The sequence below is a fragment of the Asterias amurensis genome, chromosome 16 (assembly GCF_032118995.1).
Source record: "Asterias amurensis chromosome 16, ASM3211899v1".
Taxonomy (NCBI): domain Eukaryota; kingdom Metazoa; phylum Echinodermata; class Asteroidea; order Forcipulatida; family Asteriidae; genus Asterias; species Asterias amurensis.
In genome coordinates, this window is record NC_092663.1 from 9,191,398 (window position 1) to 9,211,708 (window position 20,311).

General features: G+C 39.0%; 1 protein-coding gene across 1 annotated transcript; it reads left to right on the forward strand.

The window, feature by feature from the left end:
- The first annotated feature begins 1,389 nt into the window (after positions 1-1,389).
- Positions 1,390-20,311, forward strand: LOC139949292 (uncharacterized). Its single transcript, XM_071947704.1, has 5 exons — positions 1,390-1,642; positions 4,074-4,111; positions 14,182-14,277; positions 15,365-15,584; positions 16,495-20,311. The coding sequence occupies exons 1-5, from the start codon at positions 1,583-1,585 to the stop codon at positions 16,873-16,875; spliced, it is 795 nt and encodes a 264-aa protein (XP_071803805.1). The 5' UTR covers positions 1,390-1,582; the 3' UTR covers positions 16,876-20,311.

Below are 20,311 nucleotides of genomic sequence, written 5' to 3' on the forward strand. Positions count from 1 at the left end.
GCGCCAGTCAAGATGGAAAAGAGGGAATTCTCAAGTGTTAGGGAAAGCAAGTGTGAACAGGTGTCTTTGCTGCTGAAAGGTGGAGATGTTATGTATTTCTCTGAGGTTTTTAGGGAGTGAATTCCAGAGCCTGTGTGTTGTAATGGAAAAAAACCCTGTCCCCGTAGCTGGCTAGACGAGACCGGGGAAAAAGGAGCATGTTGCTTGTGAAAGACCAGGGGTCGATTTTCTCTTTGTGAAATCCACTCCTGGTCTTGTAGTACGGGGAGTCCACAGGTTTTGAATTTAGAGTTGGGCTGAACCTTGGAGTGCCTTGAAAGGGAGAATGAACTAATAAAGCCAATATTCTTTTGAAAATTTAATTAAAAAGAGGGTGCTGACTGAGCCCCTAGGTTCGGATAGATTGTTTTGCACAATTTGCATAACCCCCCAAAATTATTCGAAGTAACTGTGGGATTAAGGAAATATGGAGGACAGACAGACTTTCCTTGTATAGCCCGACGTGACGATCGTGTAATCATCGCACCACGTGGACTTGGAGTTGCCATTCAAAATACCGCCCTCTATTTGAATTGTGCTGCGAGCAAGGCGTTCGCATGTGTTTGTAAACGTCTTTATTATACAAAGTGCATTTTTACCTAATATTGGTGATCAGAACAAAAATAGAGAGCGGGGAAACGGTTCTTTGATAGACCGAAACAAGTGCTTTTCACTCGTATACAGTCGTTGCTGTCCTTCCTCTATGGTTGCACATACATCCTGTTAGCTACAAAATCACAAGGGCGTTTCCCATGGCGCGGCGCCCACTATAGTTTTTAGAGAATATTTAGCGTGATCTTTATCCCCCCCCATTACTTCTAAAAAACTAAGTAGGAGAACCATCTATTCTAGATATATAATTCCCCATATCACAATACCCATCCCAGTCCCTCTTCCACTACCCCCTGTGATATAAACCCCAACAACTGAGGAAACCATGCCAACAGAAGTTTCGAGTGCAATGACAATTCTTTTTTAGACATTGGTGGTCAAAGTTTAATCATGGGTTTGGTATGGTAGTCAGCATGAAAGTTGAAAGTTGGACCTTTCATTGTGTGACGTGCAGAAAATGTGCCTATCTGTTGGAAGCAATACTTCCGCCCCAGAGAACGTTTTTTTTTTTTTAGAGTATGAAGTCATAGTCCAAAAGCGTCGATTTACGTCACCAGAACTTGCGCACAGGAGGAACGTCGGTCAAGTCGTCCTCAAGTGCCGAGTATAGAGGTCGAGTATCTCAGTACATTATACTGCAAAGTGTCACCGCGTGTGGTGCCGAGTTGGCAGATCAACGTGTTTTTGCGCGCTTGCGTAAAAGATGTGACGTCATCACTTTGCGTGTATGGAAGTGTTATTGCATTGCCATGATGTTTTGTGTACAAAGTGTCCAAGGATCAGCATTGAATGACTAACACTGTTGTTGTGTGCTCGTGCAGTTTGGAACGCGCAAAAAAACTGTTAAATCACTACTGCCTTCAAACTCAGTTCATCTGCACGCCTTTTATTGACATCGAGGATTTTCGGAGGAATTTTTTTACAACAAAACATGGGTAGAGATAATGCCTGGAGTGTCTTATTTTCGTTTCTTTTTATATTCGTAACACAGGTAAGCATTTCTTTGGTTCTTTCAGTTTCTTTTCTAATTTTGACTGTGTCTGAGACAAACTCTGTCTAATCCTACCTCCATGGTCTAATCCTCCTACCTCCATGGTCTGGTTAAATTGAAACTCAACTCACTAAACTAGATAGCCATCAGTCCATCATGGCCATGCTAGCTATTTCATGTATTTACTATCGGAACTTCCACTGCCATTATGCTAGACAGATTTTTAATATTGCTCAAAATGTTTAACCCTCAACTCAACACAATATATGGCAAGCCTATGGGGAAAAGTTTCCGTATGGCGCCACCACTTTTTCATTCGAAATAAAATAATATAGTATCTAATTTACCTGATTGATATATCCCTTTTTGTAAAAATGAGTGAAAAAGTGGTGGCGCCATACGGAAAGTTATCCGCCTATGGTGTTGCAACACGTACACTTGTTTTTTTTTAATGTTTGTATGTTTGTATCAGTAGGCAGTTTCATCAAGTTGATTTCACGTGTACCAAAACGCACACACACACAGCCCCGAAAAAAAAGAACGAAACATATTAAATCATAATTCACATTTGTACAACTCACAACTATGAGACTTGACAGCAGGCAAGAGCATTCTCTCCTTGTGCTTACATTTCAAAAATATTCGAAATCGGATGAATAGTTTCTGAGATATTGTAAAAAATAGAGAGCAACGACAAAAAACAGAGGCTTGGCCTCGCGTGCAGCGCCCATTCGTTTGTGCATGACGTCACCTATGAACCCCGTGGACAACGGATTTCGGAAATCTTCGGAAAGTGCCGAAGAAGCCCGAAGACGTTTTTTTTGAGATGCAGGAGCACATGTTTACACTAAATGAGATAACGATTACATCATCGTGTAGCCGATAAAATTCCGCACATCGTACAGCTAGTGGCATAGCTTTTACCATAAAAACCTATTTTTGTCGGCGTTTTCCATTTTTTGAATCAAGATTTCTTCCAGAGAAAATCATCAAAATTGAATGCGACTTTGTCAGTGCTAATTCCCATACTTTTAAGTTTAACTTGTGAAAATTTGGTGTAATTTGATTATGTCTCTTCTCCCTCCGAAAGGTTTTGTTCGACCATTTCTTGCAAACTTGTCCTAAATAAGCACGATTGTCCATGTACGTCGTACATCTTCGTGTTTCCGTGATGTGCCACCACAAGAGGGCGTGTGTTACAATAAGTTTGATAGGCTGGGGCTCTAATAATGTTTCGTCTTGGCTGGGGGAAAGCTGCCCGATCTTCTTTTTGATAATTTCTACGTTCTGAATTGATAATAACAGACTGCTCATCTTGAGACAAAAGAAACTAGTATTATTATATATTTTTAAAGGCCTGTACTAATTGAAACGAAAGTAGAACAAAAAATTGATTGTATAGCCACTAGTTTTTAGAAATTGTCTTTGTAAGTATAACAAAAATAATCGATGTATACCAATGCCTTCATCCTCAAGTTTTTTAAAGATTGTTCTAAATTTTTACTGTGTTAATGCTACAATTTTAAATCAAAGGATCAACTGATCTTAAATTAAAGAAAACACCAGTCATAAACTCTTTGTATTTTATTCCATTCTGGTTAATTTAATAATGCTATTTGTTGACATAATTAATAAAGAATATTCACACAAACACCTGCAAAACTTAACACATATTTAATTTTTATAGTTAACAATTTCCCCCACGATGCCGCTCCTCAGTTTGATTCACAAAATATCACTTTTTGCCGTTCATAAAAAATCATACTAGCACCTCAAAGCACAGTTTGTAAACCTCCCCATTGATAAAGGGCGCTCGCCTATTGTGCGCCCTCTATTGCCATAGGCTGTGCATTAAACTTGGCCGTGGTCGATATGAAGAAAAACATAACAATTGAACTTGAACACAGGTACGTTTTTTTCACGATCCACGCTCATTAAAAACGGTGTATCTCTGCAACCAAACATCCGATTTCAAAATTTTAAATTGATTTTTACTCCTAAGAATACACCTTAACAGACCACATCTTGTCAGAGAAAAAATCATCTGCATTAAATTTCACTGAAACAGCCTAGTATCAGTGTATAGACGAGTAATACTTTCAATAACTGTGTAGACTTTTGTTTGGATTAATTATAACCGTCTGTAAATCAGCATTCCATTCCTACATTTGTCGGACTGGTCACATGCTGGTCGCATAGAGGATCATTACAGAATTGGTAAGAAAACAAAATCGTGAAGATCACCATGCTGCAGACGCCGACGGTCGCCTGCTGTCAAAGAGTCAAAGATTTCATAAGTTAATGAGATACTGCATGATGAACAGCACGTCATCATGTGTAATGAGATGTGATTCCCTGTCAATAAACCATAAGTGAGAACTCGGGATTTAATCTTTCTTTCTTTTTGATGTCTGGTCTTTTTTATTTCCAGGTTAATGCAGAGCTGTGCCCAAATACAGATAACGTTTAGTAAGTATAATAGAATTTTAAGTCTACTGATGAAGGCATAATACACTATAAATATTTATTCACCATCAATCTCATGCTAACATCCAATTCAGACAAGGAGGGCATTTTGGCGACCCAAACCAGAAACATTGGTTATAATCGGTTGAGGGTTTTCGCATGTTCGGTTGAGCGCGGTGACGATGCTGTTCAGACCAAAGGGTAACCGACTTGTTGAGCTGGTTGGGCTTTGGTTGGGGTCGCCAAAATGCACCCCTATTGTACAACATAATTGTTAAAAACTTACTGATTATGAAGTTCAAACTTGAACAATTTCAAATCCCAATGAAAGGAAGTCATATTCAAGAAACCTGTCACCGAAAACCAGTAACCAGTCTCTTCTAATCAAAAGGATTTGAAAAAAACAGAAATATTGTTTGAGGCCTTTTAATAATATGCTTGATAGAAGTAAAATCATGGATTGGAAGAGAGATGAAATAGTCCACATTGTGTCAGAACCTTAGTTGAGTATCTGGTGATGGCAGAGGCACAACAGAATCTATTATCTTCTCGAATTGTACAGATGAGAAATTTCAGACTTTTATCTGAATTTAGACTCCTTAAAGTCTGCCTTGTGAACTAAACTTTGAGTATTTTTCTTAAAGAAAATAAGTCCAGTGGTCGATTTCACAAAGAGTTGGAACTAGTCCTAACTTAGGACCCTCGGGTCCTACATGTCCTAGGTAGGAGATATATAAAATGTATTGCAAGTCCTACATGTGTAAGTTAGGATGAGTAACTTGTCCTAACTCGATATAAGACTAGTCTTAACTCTTTGTGAAATCGACCCCTGCTCTTTGATTCTCTATTTACGAGGACACTGTCTTAAAGCTTATTGGAATCTATAACTCCAGGGGTTACCAAAAGGTGGAAATGCACTCATTTCAATGTACCTCATCAGATCTGGATCCCAGTTTTGCACTTTTTTTTGTCAGAAACGACTCGGCCCTGATTGTAACAATTGGGTCTAGAATTCATATAGGGGGGAACCCAGGCCTTCGTCTGCAAGCCATTCTTCAGGAATTGTTCACACTCGTCATGATCAAATCATCCCTTTAACAGTTTTGACTCTAATCTGCTTTCATGAAAGTGAACCTTTGTCACATGATCACACCTAAATCAACAAAGGGCGTTAAGTTGCACTAGGGGGTCATCATCTGTATTTGTCCCCAACATTTCCAAACTTAGGGTTGACTGAGTAAACAGCTTAACCCATACTAGATGGATAACGTGATATTATGATAAACATGAGGAAAAGGCAAACTGTAGCTTGACCATTCTTCAGGAAGGACAAAGATTAGGATTTGTTGGTAGTGTTGTGCAAGAATTTGTCCCTCGTGCCAATGTGAAACTGTTTTGGGTTTCTTTTTCTGTGAAAAGGAAGGGATACAATTTGCAGAGTTAAGGAATCTTGAATACATGTAGATTCAGCATGAATAAAGGAATAAAAGGGTAGTGACAAGTTCTTAAACGGCCGTTTAAAACCAGCAGGGTTGTTGCTGTGTGAAGGTGAGGGCCTTGGGGCCTTTATCACACCGCCACAACCCTGTAAGGTTTTAAACAGCAATTTAAGAATGAGTCACTGTTTTATTCTTATTCATATGCCTTTTTGGTTAAAAGGCGTAACAAAGTAAGAAACTCTGTAAAACTTATCCGTTTTTCGATGTCCTTGAGCTCCTGTCTGTTATGTGTGTTGCATTTTTATGACTGAGACAGTTTTTGGATATGCATTCATGCGCGTAGTAGTAGTAGTAGTATGCTTCCTCGTATACATGGGCCAAAATAGCACAGCGAGATCGATCACCCCTGTTACAAAATGTATCTCATATGAAAGGACACAAACAAAATCTACTGATCCAAGTTCTCTTGCAAAATCTTGTCAAACATAGGTACATTTTACAGCCATGCTAAAATTTAGCTAGGGACCCCGGTTAAATTGCTTTCGTGTGAATAGCACTTAATAATAATGCAACCACAAACACATTGGACAGATAGGAAAAAAAGGTTTGAATCACATCAACAGTGAACAAAACAGAGAAAAAGGTAGAAACAAATTGATTTACTGAATGTAGCAAGTTATTTGTTTCGTAAGACGTAAATTGTTTCCCACTGGCTGAAACCACCCAACTTTGCTTTGGTTGGAATTCTTGTTAATGTTGAAACCATTCAGGATCTTTGGGGTCATATATCCGGATCAAGTCTCAAGTGGTATGAATCACAATATCTTTATTGCATCTAAAGTTACAAAGTACAATTTGAATGTATGATATCGCATTGCCAAATTCATGGAAGCGTAGGAAGTACATGGGTTTGGAAATAGTTCGAAGGCCAAGTCGGAGATGGCACTACTGCCCTACTGGACGTCTAAAATTCCATGTTTGGGTTTACTGTCCTTACTCTTTGACATGTCACAGGCCTCGAATTTCATCTTTGAATATGTTGAGAAGAGCAAGGCCATTTTCATTTTGCAAAGGGCACTTCCATAGGAAAAATCTTAAAGTTAATGGGAAACTTTTGAAGGGCACCAGGGCCAAGACCAGGGGCAACGGAGGCAATGGCCTCCATGGGTGTGTGTAATTCCATGCCTGATGTTATTGTCGTACATGTGTTCCAAGTTTCATGCTTTTACCACAAAGTGTAGGATTCTTTTGTATTACTATATATTCATCACTTTCTGCAGGCATCAGGCCTGTTGTTGTGTCTTTGTGCTGAATATGGGGCATGGACGTGACCCCCCTCTTGTCTTGTGTTTTGGATCACTGCATGCTCGGAATCCTAGAAATTCTTTAGATGAGTTTAGGGTGGCTGTACAAGAGGTAAATAGGGCTGTCAAGCACTCTGGACTCCGCCAGGACTTGAGCTCTGGTGGTTCTGATCAGCCGACTGTGGGTTCGAGTCCCTGAGTCTCGACCCTTTTGCCTATAAAGCAGGACACTTCCATTTTTGGTTCATCCTTTGCATGGGATATAAAGCTGACGTTCACATGTGTTATGAAAAGCACCTTAAAGAGCCCAGTACAGACATCTGTCGCTAAGAGAAGGGGTTACCACTGGTGATGTCTGGCATGGTTGACTGCACATAAAGTTTCTCTGGTCTTTTCTCTACATGTATGGGTTGTACTACCACAGTACCTTGCAAACCGTTGCATAATGGATCAATGTATGTAAAATAGGTCTTATATAATTTCAAACAAACACTCTGCATACCTGTACATATACAAACATGATGAATGCTTTCAACTTTGGGATGCCTTGAGGGTGTCAAAGGCCTATCATAGCGTATTGTTGGATTTTATTACATGGCACATACGCGCTCTTGGAGCGTTATTGTGATCACAGAAACTGCCGACACATCCCTTTTATCATGAAATACAGACTGCGAGTATACAACACACAAAACATTAAGTACATCATTGTATAATATAAATCCACACCCATCTTCCCTTAATGTACTGAAGAAACTACATACACTGCTGTGTAGGCATAGTACGTGCGTCTTCATTCGCAATGTATGCTGTTTTACTAATGAGTTTCAAGAACGAAAAAGAATTTGCCTTGGAAAATATTTTATATCCAGCATACATTGTTCTTTGGTGTCTTCCCCAACGATGTAAAAAACCAACCACTGAGTTTCTGGCCTTTCATATTCTGTTCTCTATTTGGGTCATTGCACAGTGTTTCCTCGGTTTAGGGAAAAATGGAACTCTAATGAGGAAAATATTAATTTCTATCGGAATTCTACAAAGGGCTCCACAGTCAGACAGCCAGAACAATGTTGGGACACCCGTGGCAAGAATATATCAATCATGAGTCACACTCACAGTCATCGGTACCGGAGGTTGAATTGGCGGTTTTCGTTTTGATGAAACGGACGGAATAATGATTGGATCGCAAAATCCAATACTCCCTTGAAGGGTTTATGGAGAAATTTTCATGGTTCAAAGTTCTCAGGCCATAGCCTGTTCTCAGTCTGTCCCAAAATCAAGATAGAATTATTGGAGGTACATGTACAATGTGTTGGAATTGTGCCTTTAATTATACATGTATGATGATGCAAGCTACAATGTAAGAACATTGCGTACAGCCAGTGTATGTCAAATTTTCCGTTGTTGTCTTTTCCAATGCTGGACTCTTGGATGTGTTGTGCAAATCAATTGTCACGGTTCACAGAAAACGTCTAATGGGGTTTTGTCAGCATTTTATTTACACACACTCTTAAGGCCTAATGGCATTTCCTACACCATGGTTTACCTTTCAGGTTGAGTTGGCGTGTCATTTCACTAGTCACCGAGTGTTAAAAAAACTTACATTGTGGCTCTGATGCTTAGTTCTTGAAAAGGCAATGGCATTGAGGCAATTTCACCTTTGGCGTATTGTGGCCGAGCGGATAAGAACACAAAACTCAAGCTCTGGTCTTTTTGATCAGCATACAGTGTGGGTTCAAGTCCTGGTCGTGTCCCTTGTGTCCTCCGGTCCTTGAGCAAGACACAAATGATTGCTAGGTCCTTCAGATGCGATATTAAGCCGTAGTCCTGTGTGTTGTGTAGAACCCAATATGCTTTTCGTAGAGCATAGGGGTTAGCCCTCTTTGAGGAAAATATAAATTTCTATTGGTATATTTCAAGGGGCACCAAGGCATTAACCTGGGGCAGTGGAGGTGATTGCCTCTGTTGCCTTTGGAAGCATCGGGTCTGGTATTGGGTTTGAGTTTGTAGCCATAGGAATGCTCTTTGCTTGCAGTGGTTTACATCTTCTGAAAGCAACAACTTATCCAGCTGGACCACTTTAGACATTATTTATTACAAGTCCCAAGAAGTTTAAACTTGTCCAAGGCTCTTTACGCAAGCACCGACCCACTTGGAACTCACAAACTGCATAGATAGTATACTGCACGGATAACAGTACTTGATACCGTGGGGTCGAATCATGGCTTTTCGAGGTATCAACGAGGTTACAACAAGGCCGGATCTTTGCAGCCTCTTTGTATGAGGTACAACAACCTGGACAAGCCATGCTTCGACCCCACGATATCAAGTACTGTTATGTGCCGTGCCATATAGTATCTATGCAGTTCGTGAAATCATAGCAGCGGGCCGGTGCTTGCGTAAAGAGCATTGTAAAGAGGCTAGTATTGCTGTGGAAAAGAGTTGGGAAACTTCATGTAGAGCTACTAGTTGTACTTGTGGCCTTAGTGGTCAACCAAGGATATTAGGTGCTGTGTACATCCTTGTTTAAACCCATAGAGCTTTCAGTTTGTTTACGAAAGAGTCCTTCCTCCATGGTTGAATACAACGCAATCAAACCATGACAAAAACATGACTCTGCTATACTGCTGAAATTTCACAACTGCGATAACAATGACATCCCTTAAAGGCAGTGGACACTATTGGTAATTACTCAAAATAATAATTAGCATGAAACCTTACTTGGTAAAGAGTAATGGGGAGAGGTTGGTAGTATGAAACATTGTGAGAATTGGCTACCTTTGAAGTGGAGTAGTTTTCGAGAAAGAAGTAATTTCCACGAATTTGATTTTGAGACCTCAAGTTTAGAATTTGAGGTCTCAAATTCAAGCATCTGAAAGCACACAACTTCGTGTGACAAGGGTGTTTTTTTTCTTCTACTGATCTCGCACCTCCGACGACCAATTGAGTTCAAATTTTCACAGGTTTGTTATTTTCTGCATGTTGAGATACACCAAGTGAGTAGACTGGTCTTTGACAATAACCAATAGTGTCCAGTGTCTTTAAAGGGAGTGTAAATGTTTATTGCTCCATGGTATAGACACTTTAAGTGATTTTCACTTATTTTTCCCAAAAACTTCATGACTTCTCAATGTTTCGACTAGCTTGCTCATATAGTCATCTGCAGGAGACTGAAACATGTTGACATTCTGATATTACAATGCTCTAATCAACCTAATTGCAAATTGCACTCTAAAAAAGAAAGTGATTGGGTCGGTTTTCAACATATTATATTATGCTAAACACGATCCAAACTTGTTATATCCAGGCACCTGCTGATTGTGACCGTGTTGGTGGCAAAAGTCGCATACAAAATATTTGGGGTTTCATGTTGTCATCCCAACTGTAATATACAGAGATAGTCCTAAACAAAATGTCTTTTTTTTTTTCCTTCCTAGATTGATCTCGATTTGTGTGCATATTGTACAGAATGTGTTTTCCATGCTTCGTGCATGTGGTGTACATGTTCATGTACATTGCTTTTATTAGGTGTTCGGGCCAACAGCCCGGAACACCTCTTATTTTTGTTCGTTTTTTTTTTTTTATTGATACTTCTTCTTCTTCTTCTTCTTCTTCTTCTTCTTCTTCTGTACGTCCCTTGTCCCCCTACAAAAACATCTTTTCAAACATCGTATGAACTTGAAACTTAACACATAGTTAGATATTTATTAGGAGAAGAAACCGTGTGAGTTACGTCATGATGACGTCATCAATTCTTGAGTTATGAATATTCAAAGTTTATTAATTCAAAAAATCATAACTTTTGATCTACATGAGGGATTCTTACAATCGAAACATCATCGGAATCGTTATTGAAAACTCCGTAAACGCCCCACAGACATGACCCCATTTCGGTGTTGTCTTCTGGCTCAAAAAAGAGGTTGAAAATTTCAAAATTCACGTCTAAAGAACAGAACGTAAATCCCCATTGGTATGTGCATTAAACATTGCACGTAGGCATACACACAACGTGTAGTGTATTAGCGGTGCAGCAGAGTCACGCTCCAGTGATTATCCATAGAGCGCGAAAAAGCTTTATGAAGAACAGTCTTCAATCAAGGCGGTTAAAACATACATGCCCATTACAATCTTTTCTACAGTAGTCAATATTTCCTAAGTTCATAAATTATTTTCTAAACTACATAAGCTATTTTGACAATCTATACATCATATGAAAAGGCTTTACGTACTTTACAGAAATGGATATGTTGGTGAAATTTCGTTGACCTTTTGACCTGTTTAAACCGGAAGTGACTGTGAAATGATTTGAAAGGGCGTTGTTTATTGCCTTATAGGTTGAAATCATGGAGGAATAAACAATTACATCCTTTGATGCTTTACCATCACAGCATACAAGTCTGGCAAAGGTCTGGTTTAAAACAAATATTACCGACGACGTCACCAAACATTTTTTACTAGAGTAATCATGTTGTTTTGACAGTTTTTGCAATTTGAATAATTTATTACAAATCTTGAGAACAAAGCAAGGTGTAACTACTTGTTTTTTAATCCAGGCTTTTACTCCCGGAAACCGAACACCTTGAGTTTGTTCACAAACTCTCAATCTCTAGTTTAGTACTGTAGGCCTATTAGAACAGAACGCATCCGAACTGTGCGTTGTAATCTGACTGTATTTTTATGTTCGTGCATTCAATGAAACAATTTCCATCCAGGACCCTGTTTTTGTCGTCTGATCATTGCCATGCATGATATATTTATAGTAAATAAAGATTAGGAAGCCTCGCAGACACAGTGCCGAATCCAGCACAATGCGCAGTCTGGGGGCGTGGAGCATACAGCTCTAGTCTTGAAGGGCAATTTCTCAATCATGTTTACGGGTTGTGCATGGGTGCTTGTGTATCAAAATACAAACACTAGTATAACATTGCATTGTGACGTTGAGTTGAGTTATAACAATAAATTGCAAAAACCGTGTCCCAGTTTAATGTAGATAAGACTTTCCCTACTTGTCTGGTGTAAAGTACATAAACTGTTTGAAGAGTTGATTTATTAACATCGATTGCAAGTCATGAAAAAAATTTGCAAGTTGTTACCAAATTTGTTGAGATGGTGCTTAAGTACATATTGGACTACTTGAATGTACAATTGTAATTATCATCAAAGGCAGTGGACACTGTTGGTAATTACTCAAAAATAATTATTAGCATAGAACCTTTCTTGGTAGCGAGTAATGGGGAGAGGTTGATGGTGTAAAACATTGTGAGGAACGGCTCCCTCTGAAGTACATGTAATGTAGTTTCCGAGAAAGAAGTAATTTTCCACAAGTTTGATTTCGAGACCTCAGGCTTAGAATTTGAGATCTCAAAATCAAGTATCTGAAAGCAACTACATGTACGTGTGACAAGGGTGTTTTTTTCTTTCGTTAATTGAGCTTGTGCTCAAATTTTCACAGGTTTGTAATTTTATGCATGTGTTGAGATACACCAACTGTGAAGACTGTCTGGTCTTCATGGCAACTACCAAAGGTGTCCAGTGTCTTTACGTACATATTGGACTACTCGAAATGTACAATTGTAATAGTCATTAAATACAAATTGCATGTAATGTATACAAATTGCGGGCTGGAATTTTGCACTTCCAAAAAATATACCTTTACCTCTTGCATAGAAATTCTCACGAATCGGTAGGAGCCTTTATATATTTATCACAATGGTACGTTTCCTTGACCAGCCAGGAGGCCATAAATGGGAACCGTTGAAAGAGTCAATTTACTCATGTGTGGTACCAGGTAATCTATTTGTTAAACTCCTACCTACCTTGACACTCATAATCTGCAATGTCACAGAAAAATTTATTTCAAGTGCTATTTCAAACACAAACATTAAATTTTGAGTTTTGGCATTAAACAATATAACAACCTTTAAAAACGCAATGAAAAACCCCCCAGCTTTTATAGTAATTTATTTCCCTGTCATCTGCGCAGTATTGTAACAATAAAATTTCAATGAAAATGCATTTTTGTCACTGATAACTCTTGTACGTACCAGAAATACACGGTACATTTATAATACTAATACACTGCTACACAAACCACTGATTGTTCAATGGCTTCAAGTCTCAAGTAAATTTAATTATAATAAATAAAAAAACTACCCCTAAAGGGAGTACAATAGTGTAAAAGTTGATGGACCCGCAAATAGACAATCTTAAAATGGCCAGTCATTGATCAAGTTAAAGGCAGTGGACACTATTGGTAATTACTCAAAATAATTATTAGCATTAAACCTCACTTGGTAAAGAGTAATGGGGAGAGGTTGGTAGTATAAAACATTGTGAGAAACGGCTCCCTCTGAAGTGGAGTAGTTTTCGAGATAGAAGTAATTTTCCACGAATTTGATTTCGAGACCTCAAGTTTAGAACTTGAGGTCTCGAAATCAACCATCTAAACGCACACAACTTTGTGTGACTAGGGTGTTTTCTTCTTTCATTGTTATCTCGCAACTTTGATGACCGATTGAGCTCAAATTTTCACAGGTTAGTTATTTTATGCATATGTTGAGATACACCAACTGTGAAGGCTAGTCTTTGACAATTACCAATAGTGTCCAGTGCCTTTAAGGGCAAACCCAGCAAGTGAGCATCTCTGAAAATGCCACATTACATCTTTGAGAGGGCAAGGCCACTTTTTTTTGCAATGGCCACTTACATGAACATTTGACAATCTCAAAAGTCTATGGGAAACATCTGGAGGGGCATCAAGGCAAAGACAATGGGCAACATTGCCTTCATGGCCTCTGTACAGTAATACCAGGCGAGACATCATTTTCATGTTTTGAAGAAGCCGTCTCATAATTTTTTACTGTTTACTGGACCTGGTATTGAGTCCCAACCGAGTGATTTGCTTTTTGTCACAGAACTCAGGAAAGTTTTGAGTAATAGTGTTTAATATCGATGCAAATGGTAAAAACTAAATTACACTCAAATAGACCTTTATCAAGCTGTAACTATCTTGGTGTTCCTTGTTTCCATGAGTTTGAATGGAGTAAAATCAAGATGGCCACACCGTGATAAAGATCTATAGACCTTTATCATGCTGCCTCCATCTTGGTCACGTTCCTCGTATCAAATAATAGCAGTGAACGCTAATAATCATTGTGCAAATAGGAACCATACTTTGTTTTTTCCCTCTACCCTCGTTTTGATAACAATGATATCAATGGGAAAAAGTCAAGATGGCTGCACCATGATAAAGGTCTATTACCTCTGATGCAAAGATTAGTATAAATCGTCTCATCTGTGTTTGTGTGTGTGTGTTTTTTGTTTTCACTAGCTGTGACTACGACCAATACTGCTGTGGATCGTTATGCTGCGCTAACTATGACGGGGGATACTACAGCTATGGCTTCTGGAACATCTGGTATTTCTGGTAAGAACGTGACTCGTGACATTAATGAAATAATTATATTAGCCCACGGGTGAGAGACTTCCAAGGGTCCAAAAAGCAGGGCATTAACTATTTATTGATATGCTAAACCTATCTTTCTGAAAGTTTGTAATACTCAGCGCCTTGAGTACCTTGTTTGGTAGATACGTGCGCTATATAAAACTTCAAATATTATTAAGCACTTTCGTTTTTTTAAAACTTGAATATCATCTGCTGCACTGAGTTATGGTCCGTTGATGTGTTAACCATAGAAATAGAACCCAAAGAACGCCGAGTGTGTCATTGTTTGTGCGGTGTCATTGTAAGACCATTTTTATGGACGCGCGTATGCCATTTTTTTTACGCCTGTAAATTTGCCATACAATAGACGTCCCATTGACCAATGAAAACAGTTAAAACGGTCTATGTGCGATTCCATTTTGCCATACATGCGGTCACGTGATGCCCAGGTTGCCATACACGCGTGTCGCGCAATGACCATTTTGTCATACACGCGTATCGGTACGCGGTATATATACGGTCATATACGGTATGCGGTATATATACGGTCATATACGGTATCGGTACGCCGAGTCCACAGACAACACAGAGGGCAGCCGAGCTCAGCGTTTTCCGGGTTCTAATTTCTATGGTGTTCACCCCTAAGAGTCCATAGTGACCACAAGCTGTTGAATACACAAAGCGATCAAAGTAGGTCGTGTCCAGATATGAAGTTGACCCATCTTCCCTATGTTAACAAGTAAAAACAATTCCAAAAGTTATCACAACCAAACTTTCTGTTTCATATTATTTTCAGTACTCTAGTTATTTTTCTCCGTTCAACCCCAAAAAACATTTAAACTTTACCCAGTCAATTTCCCTTGCGGGAAATTTTTTTTTTACTTATAATAATCAAACCATATCAGCGGTATTTTGGTGTTAAATGAATGATCACTAAAGGGGTACTGCGCCAATTGTTGATGGGCGTCAACTGTGACGGCAGGGAGGGCACTTAATCCCTCGTTCAAATCTCAATCAAAGAAGCTCGTTTAATTTTACGATTTTTAATATTTTTTTCCCACCCCAACAGGTTCATCGTTTTCTTCATCTTGATGACATGCTGTGGAGGGTGTGGTTTCTACCGTCGCCGCCAGGCATACATGAACGGCAACCGCAGCACCATCATTGCCGGACCAGGCACCATTATTCCACCCCCACGAGGGGGCACTGTACCCACGGGGGCTTACCCCGCTCAGCCGATCTCAACTGGCCCTCAGAGTTACTACCAAGGTCCTCCTACATATGATGAGGTGAAGATCTTTTTTGTTGTGTTTTCTTCCTTTTAAGTTGTCATGTCTTCCCTGATTAGTCAGGTTTTTTCTTGATTTAAATTTATTCAACCCTGTGGCTTAAGATTTTCTGGAGAGAGATGAACCCCCACAAAAAAAAAAACCAACCTCAAAACACAGCAACAAAAAACAAAAACAATATTTTGTATTATCCCGATGCAAAACTTACATCTGTAAAATCATTGCTAACACCTAGGATTCCATTTGCCTCTAGCCACCGGGCTAGTTCGAAGGTTTAGTGGTAAGACATCGGCTCTAGAAATGCAAAGGTTGTGGGTGGAATGATATTGAATTGATCAGATAGTACATGTAGGAGGATTGACTGTGCACTGTGCACTGTGCACTGTGGATCCACGTTATTGCAAGTTGGCATAGGTTATCCATCATTCCAATCACAGTGGATGAGATTGATTGGTCAGACAGTAGGAGGGTTGACTGTGCACTGTGTAGATGCACCCACCTTATTGCAAGCTGGCATAGGTTATCCATCATTCCAATCACAGTGGATGAGGTTGATTGGTCAGACAGTAGGAGGGTTGACTGTGCACTGTGTAGATGCACCCACCTTATTGCAAGCTGGCATAGGTTATCCATCATTCCAATCACAGTGGATGAGGTTGATTGGTCAGACAGTAGGAGGGTTGACTGTGCACTGTGTAGATGCATCCACCATATCGTATTACAGGCTGGCAAAGGTTATCCATCATTCCAATTACAGTGGATGAGAATTAATGGTCAGACAGTGAGAGGGTTAATTCTGCATTCTACAGAAGATGATCTTCCCTCGGAGTAGAGGGTCATGGCTTTGAATTTCCTAGAAATGCAGGATAGTTTATATTAATAAGTATTGTCTGTCTTTTTTGCTTTACAGGCGGTGAACAAACCCTACATGTACCCAAAGACAGAACCCTATGGCCAGCCACCAGTGATGCCAATCAATGGAGCCACACCCTACCCACAAGCCAACCCAGCGTACCCCCCAACCTCGCCCAACCCTGCCTACCCCCCAGCTGCACCTAACCCAGCCTACCCTCAAGGCGCTCCCAACGCAGCCTACCCACCAACCTCACCCAACGCTGCATACCCCCCTACCACTGGGTATCCTTACCCTGCTACTACTGCCACGCCCTCCAACCCCACTGCCACGCCCTCCAATCCCACTGCCACGCCCATGCCGGAACCTCCACCCTATACGGAGACGGTGAGCAATGCAACCCAAGCCTCAGCTGCAGTTGATCCCGTGGCCTCATGAGTAATGTAAAGGCAATAGTACTTTTTTGATATATTATTGTTGTCGGACTGGCAAACTACTTTTATTGTAATATTTTTCCTGTTATAACTGTGCAAGTCTCGCACGTATCGAAAAATTAGATAAAAATAACTGGATCGAAGACAGTATTTTCCTATACACTTTGAGTCTTCTTTTTAAATTATACATTACCGGTACTTCAAAATTCTTGAAATTAAAAATACCCACACCACTTTATCATAGATTCAGTTTCAACTTTTTTTTAGAATGAAAATATTATGTTCTAGTAACCATTGAAACACAATTTAAACCTAGGACTAGGCGTTATTAAAAAAAAAGAAAAAAAAAAGGCAATTAAACCTGATTTTGGGTGGTCATTCTATGAGTTTGGTAAACAGCTGGGTCAGTTGGGCAAAGGTAACTAGAAACAGAGGTTGAGTCTTCTTCCTTCGTTGATTTGTTAAATTTACTTTACTCTCATATATTTCATGGCATAAGGTTACTTTCCGACCTCGTACGATATAACTAATTTGTACAGCCATAAATTAAAGAGTTTGAAGAAATGCACCTCGTAAAACACCATATGGTTGGGACCAACTTGGTCCCGGAATTTTGAATATGTGCGAGACTAGCACACTTGTCTATTGAAACAAAAGAATGTTTGGGAACATTACAGACAAATTTCAACTTTTAATAATGTACTTTGCAACTGGTGTGCGGTATTTTTTCAAAGTACATGTTTGTTTTTAATTTGAAATCTTCGCAATTTTTACACAGAAATGTTTGTACGAAGCCATCTTGTTATGCGGTTTCGGGTTCAAGTATACAGCTTTGTTGATGGGTGGAAAATCTGGTATACCATTTAAAACTTTACTTCCCAAAATGGCACAACCAACATTTTCAAGTAGTGATGAATTAAGGTGAATTGGGTCGAGAGAAGAGATTTATTCATTTGAATTTTGGCTATAACGTGAGACCAATTCATTTGTGCCTTATCAAAATAACCACATTCAATCTTGCTCATGAAATAATAAATAATAATAATTAACCATTCTTATATAGCGCATAACACATAGAAATCAAACATGTCCCTAAACGCTCTGAAACCCAAACAACACTATGGATGCGTTCGTTTAGCTTCCTTGGGTCGACCCCGGTGTGTGGGGCGTTTTTTTTCCAGGACCAACGTGTGCAGATAATAACCCACGTTCGTTCTGGAAAAAAACCCCGCCACACACCGGGTCAACCCAGGGAAGCTAAACGAGCGCAACCATAAACAATATGGGTGACTTAAAATACAGAGCGCCCTCTTTGGTTGGCCCTGGGGAGGCGGTTTCCCCCAAAGAAGCGGTCGACTTAAAATAATTTCACTCTCAACTCAAAACGGGAGTAAATTGTTAAAAAAAACAAGAACAGTTGATAAAACATACCCTTATATAAACTTGTTCAGACAACAATTCAAAGACAAACAGTCTGTTTGTTTCTGTAAATATTTTTTGATTCATGTATTAATGACTATACAAATAATTGGTAAACAATGCCTGGAAGTGTAAACAAAGGGTGTGTTGTTGATTAGGGTAAACAACATGTATGTATTTTTAATCTTATAGTGTGGAGATCTAATATACACCAGAATTAACAACCGAACATCATTAGGTTAAAAATATATCTGTGTTTAAATGAGTTATTTAGAGATTTTGAATTGTTTTGTTTGGGCCAAATCATTTTGTGATCTGGCGTGGGTTTGCATTTTTTTTTTTCTGAATGTAGGTAGGAATTACACTGTTTACTATTGCAATGGTGATGTGTGTTTGCGTATGTATATACGGATATACTGTATAAAATAATTGGTATGTTAATTTTTTATTAATTGGGGAATTCAACTGAAGCTTTAAACAAATCTCTGATATCAATTTCAATTAGTATGTAATTTATCTGGCAATTTCAAGCCAATATTTATAGGTGAATATATGGATCAGTCGCTGTAGATTCTTGCAGTCGGGCTTTAATCCCACCTTTTGGCTCTCAGAAGGCTTGTCCAAACTATTATAAATCTTGACTAGTCCTCATCCCAACTTAACTTAATCCAAACCACTATCATTAGCACTGGACAGACAAATGAAGAACGTTTCAAGAGTCATCATATAAGTACATTTACCTCAGTTATCTTCTTCCATTAATCACAAATTCTTTTTTAAATCTGTACATGTGAAATGCAATTTTATATAATTCAATGGTTTGAAGTAGTTTCTTCAGTACTTTTGCTTCCTTTCCAAGTTTACACTAACACTACCACAAGCTCGGAAAAAAACTTGTCTCTGACTGCTAGTTGCGACAGACTTCAACCCAGAATCAGAGTTGAGTTTACCAATTATTTGTAAAGGGTGAGTGTTGAGTACAGGCTCGGAGAAAGTACGAGAATAATGAGGACAAGGCTTAGGAACTCAGAAAGTAGCTTCTTAACACAGCAGAAGATGTGAAGTGAAATTTTCTTTAAAAAAGCCCAGATGAATGGAGTTTCACATCATAGCCTTTGTGTCCTGTCGGGTTTTGATTTCCCAAAGCGCTTTAGCCCTTTTCACCGTTCTCCACCTATTGTAAAAGCCCCAAATTTCTGCTCTAGCTGTGTTGGCGAATAATAACAAGTAACATGGAGTAAGCAGGCAAAAATTCTCTGCTCACCTGTGAAATATGCTTACCGTAAGCAAGAGCGGCCCAATTTCATAAAGCTGTTTAGCAGAAAATACTGCTCGACAAATTTGTTTGCTTGGAAAAAAATTAGTGGGGCACTAGCCACAACAATGTAAACTTCATGTAGTTTTGGCTGCTAACCTTTTTCTGCTAAGCAATACTAGTCTATGCTTAGCAAGTTTTTGTGCTTACATGCTTTATGAAATTGGGTTCTGGACACTCTTGTGCAATAACAAACATTGTGACTGGTGTAAATACAGAGACGAGGCTTTTAAAGACCTCAAGTTGATGAAGTAAAAAGTAGAGCGTTCTTGAAGAGTGTATCTTCCATTTAAGAGGTTACCCCTACCACCTTTCCAACAGGAACTTTGAACCACATTTTCCTCAAATCCTTCGAATACCTGAACTGTGCTTAAGCAGTTTGTTTTTATAATTTATTTCCCTATTTATGTATTAAATTTCTTTTTAAAATAAACTATCGGTGTTTGTAGAGAATTTTTCAGTAGATTTCCAGTGCAAAACTTGTACTTTTTGCAATCTTTCGAGCACTGGATTTGCTTGTCTACTTTTGACTGACAAATTTAACGTTTGTATTTTGGCTGTAAAGCTTTGTAAATTACACAGTATTGATGAATGTGGTGTATAATTCTTTTTTTTTTTGGCTGTAAATTTTATGGTTGCGACATGTGTAATCAGAGATACTAATTTTCCAGAATAAATTTACATTAGTTTTAACAAGAGAAAATAA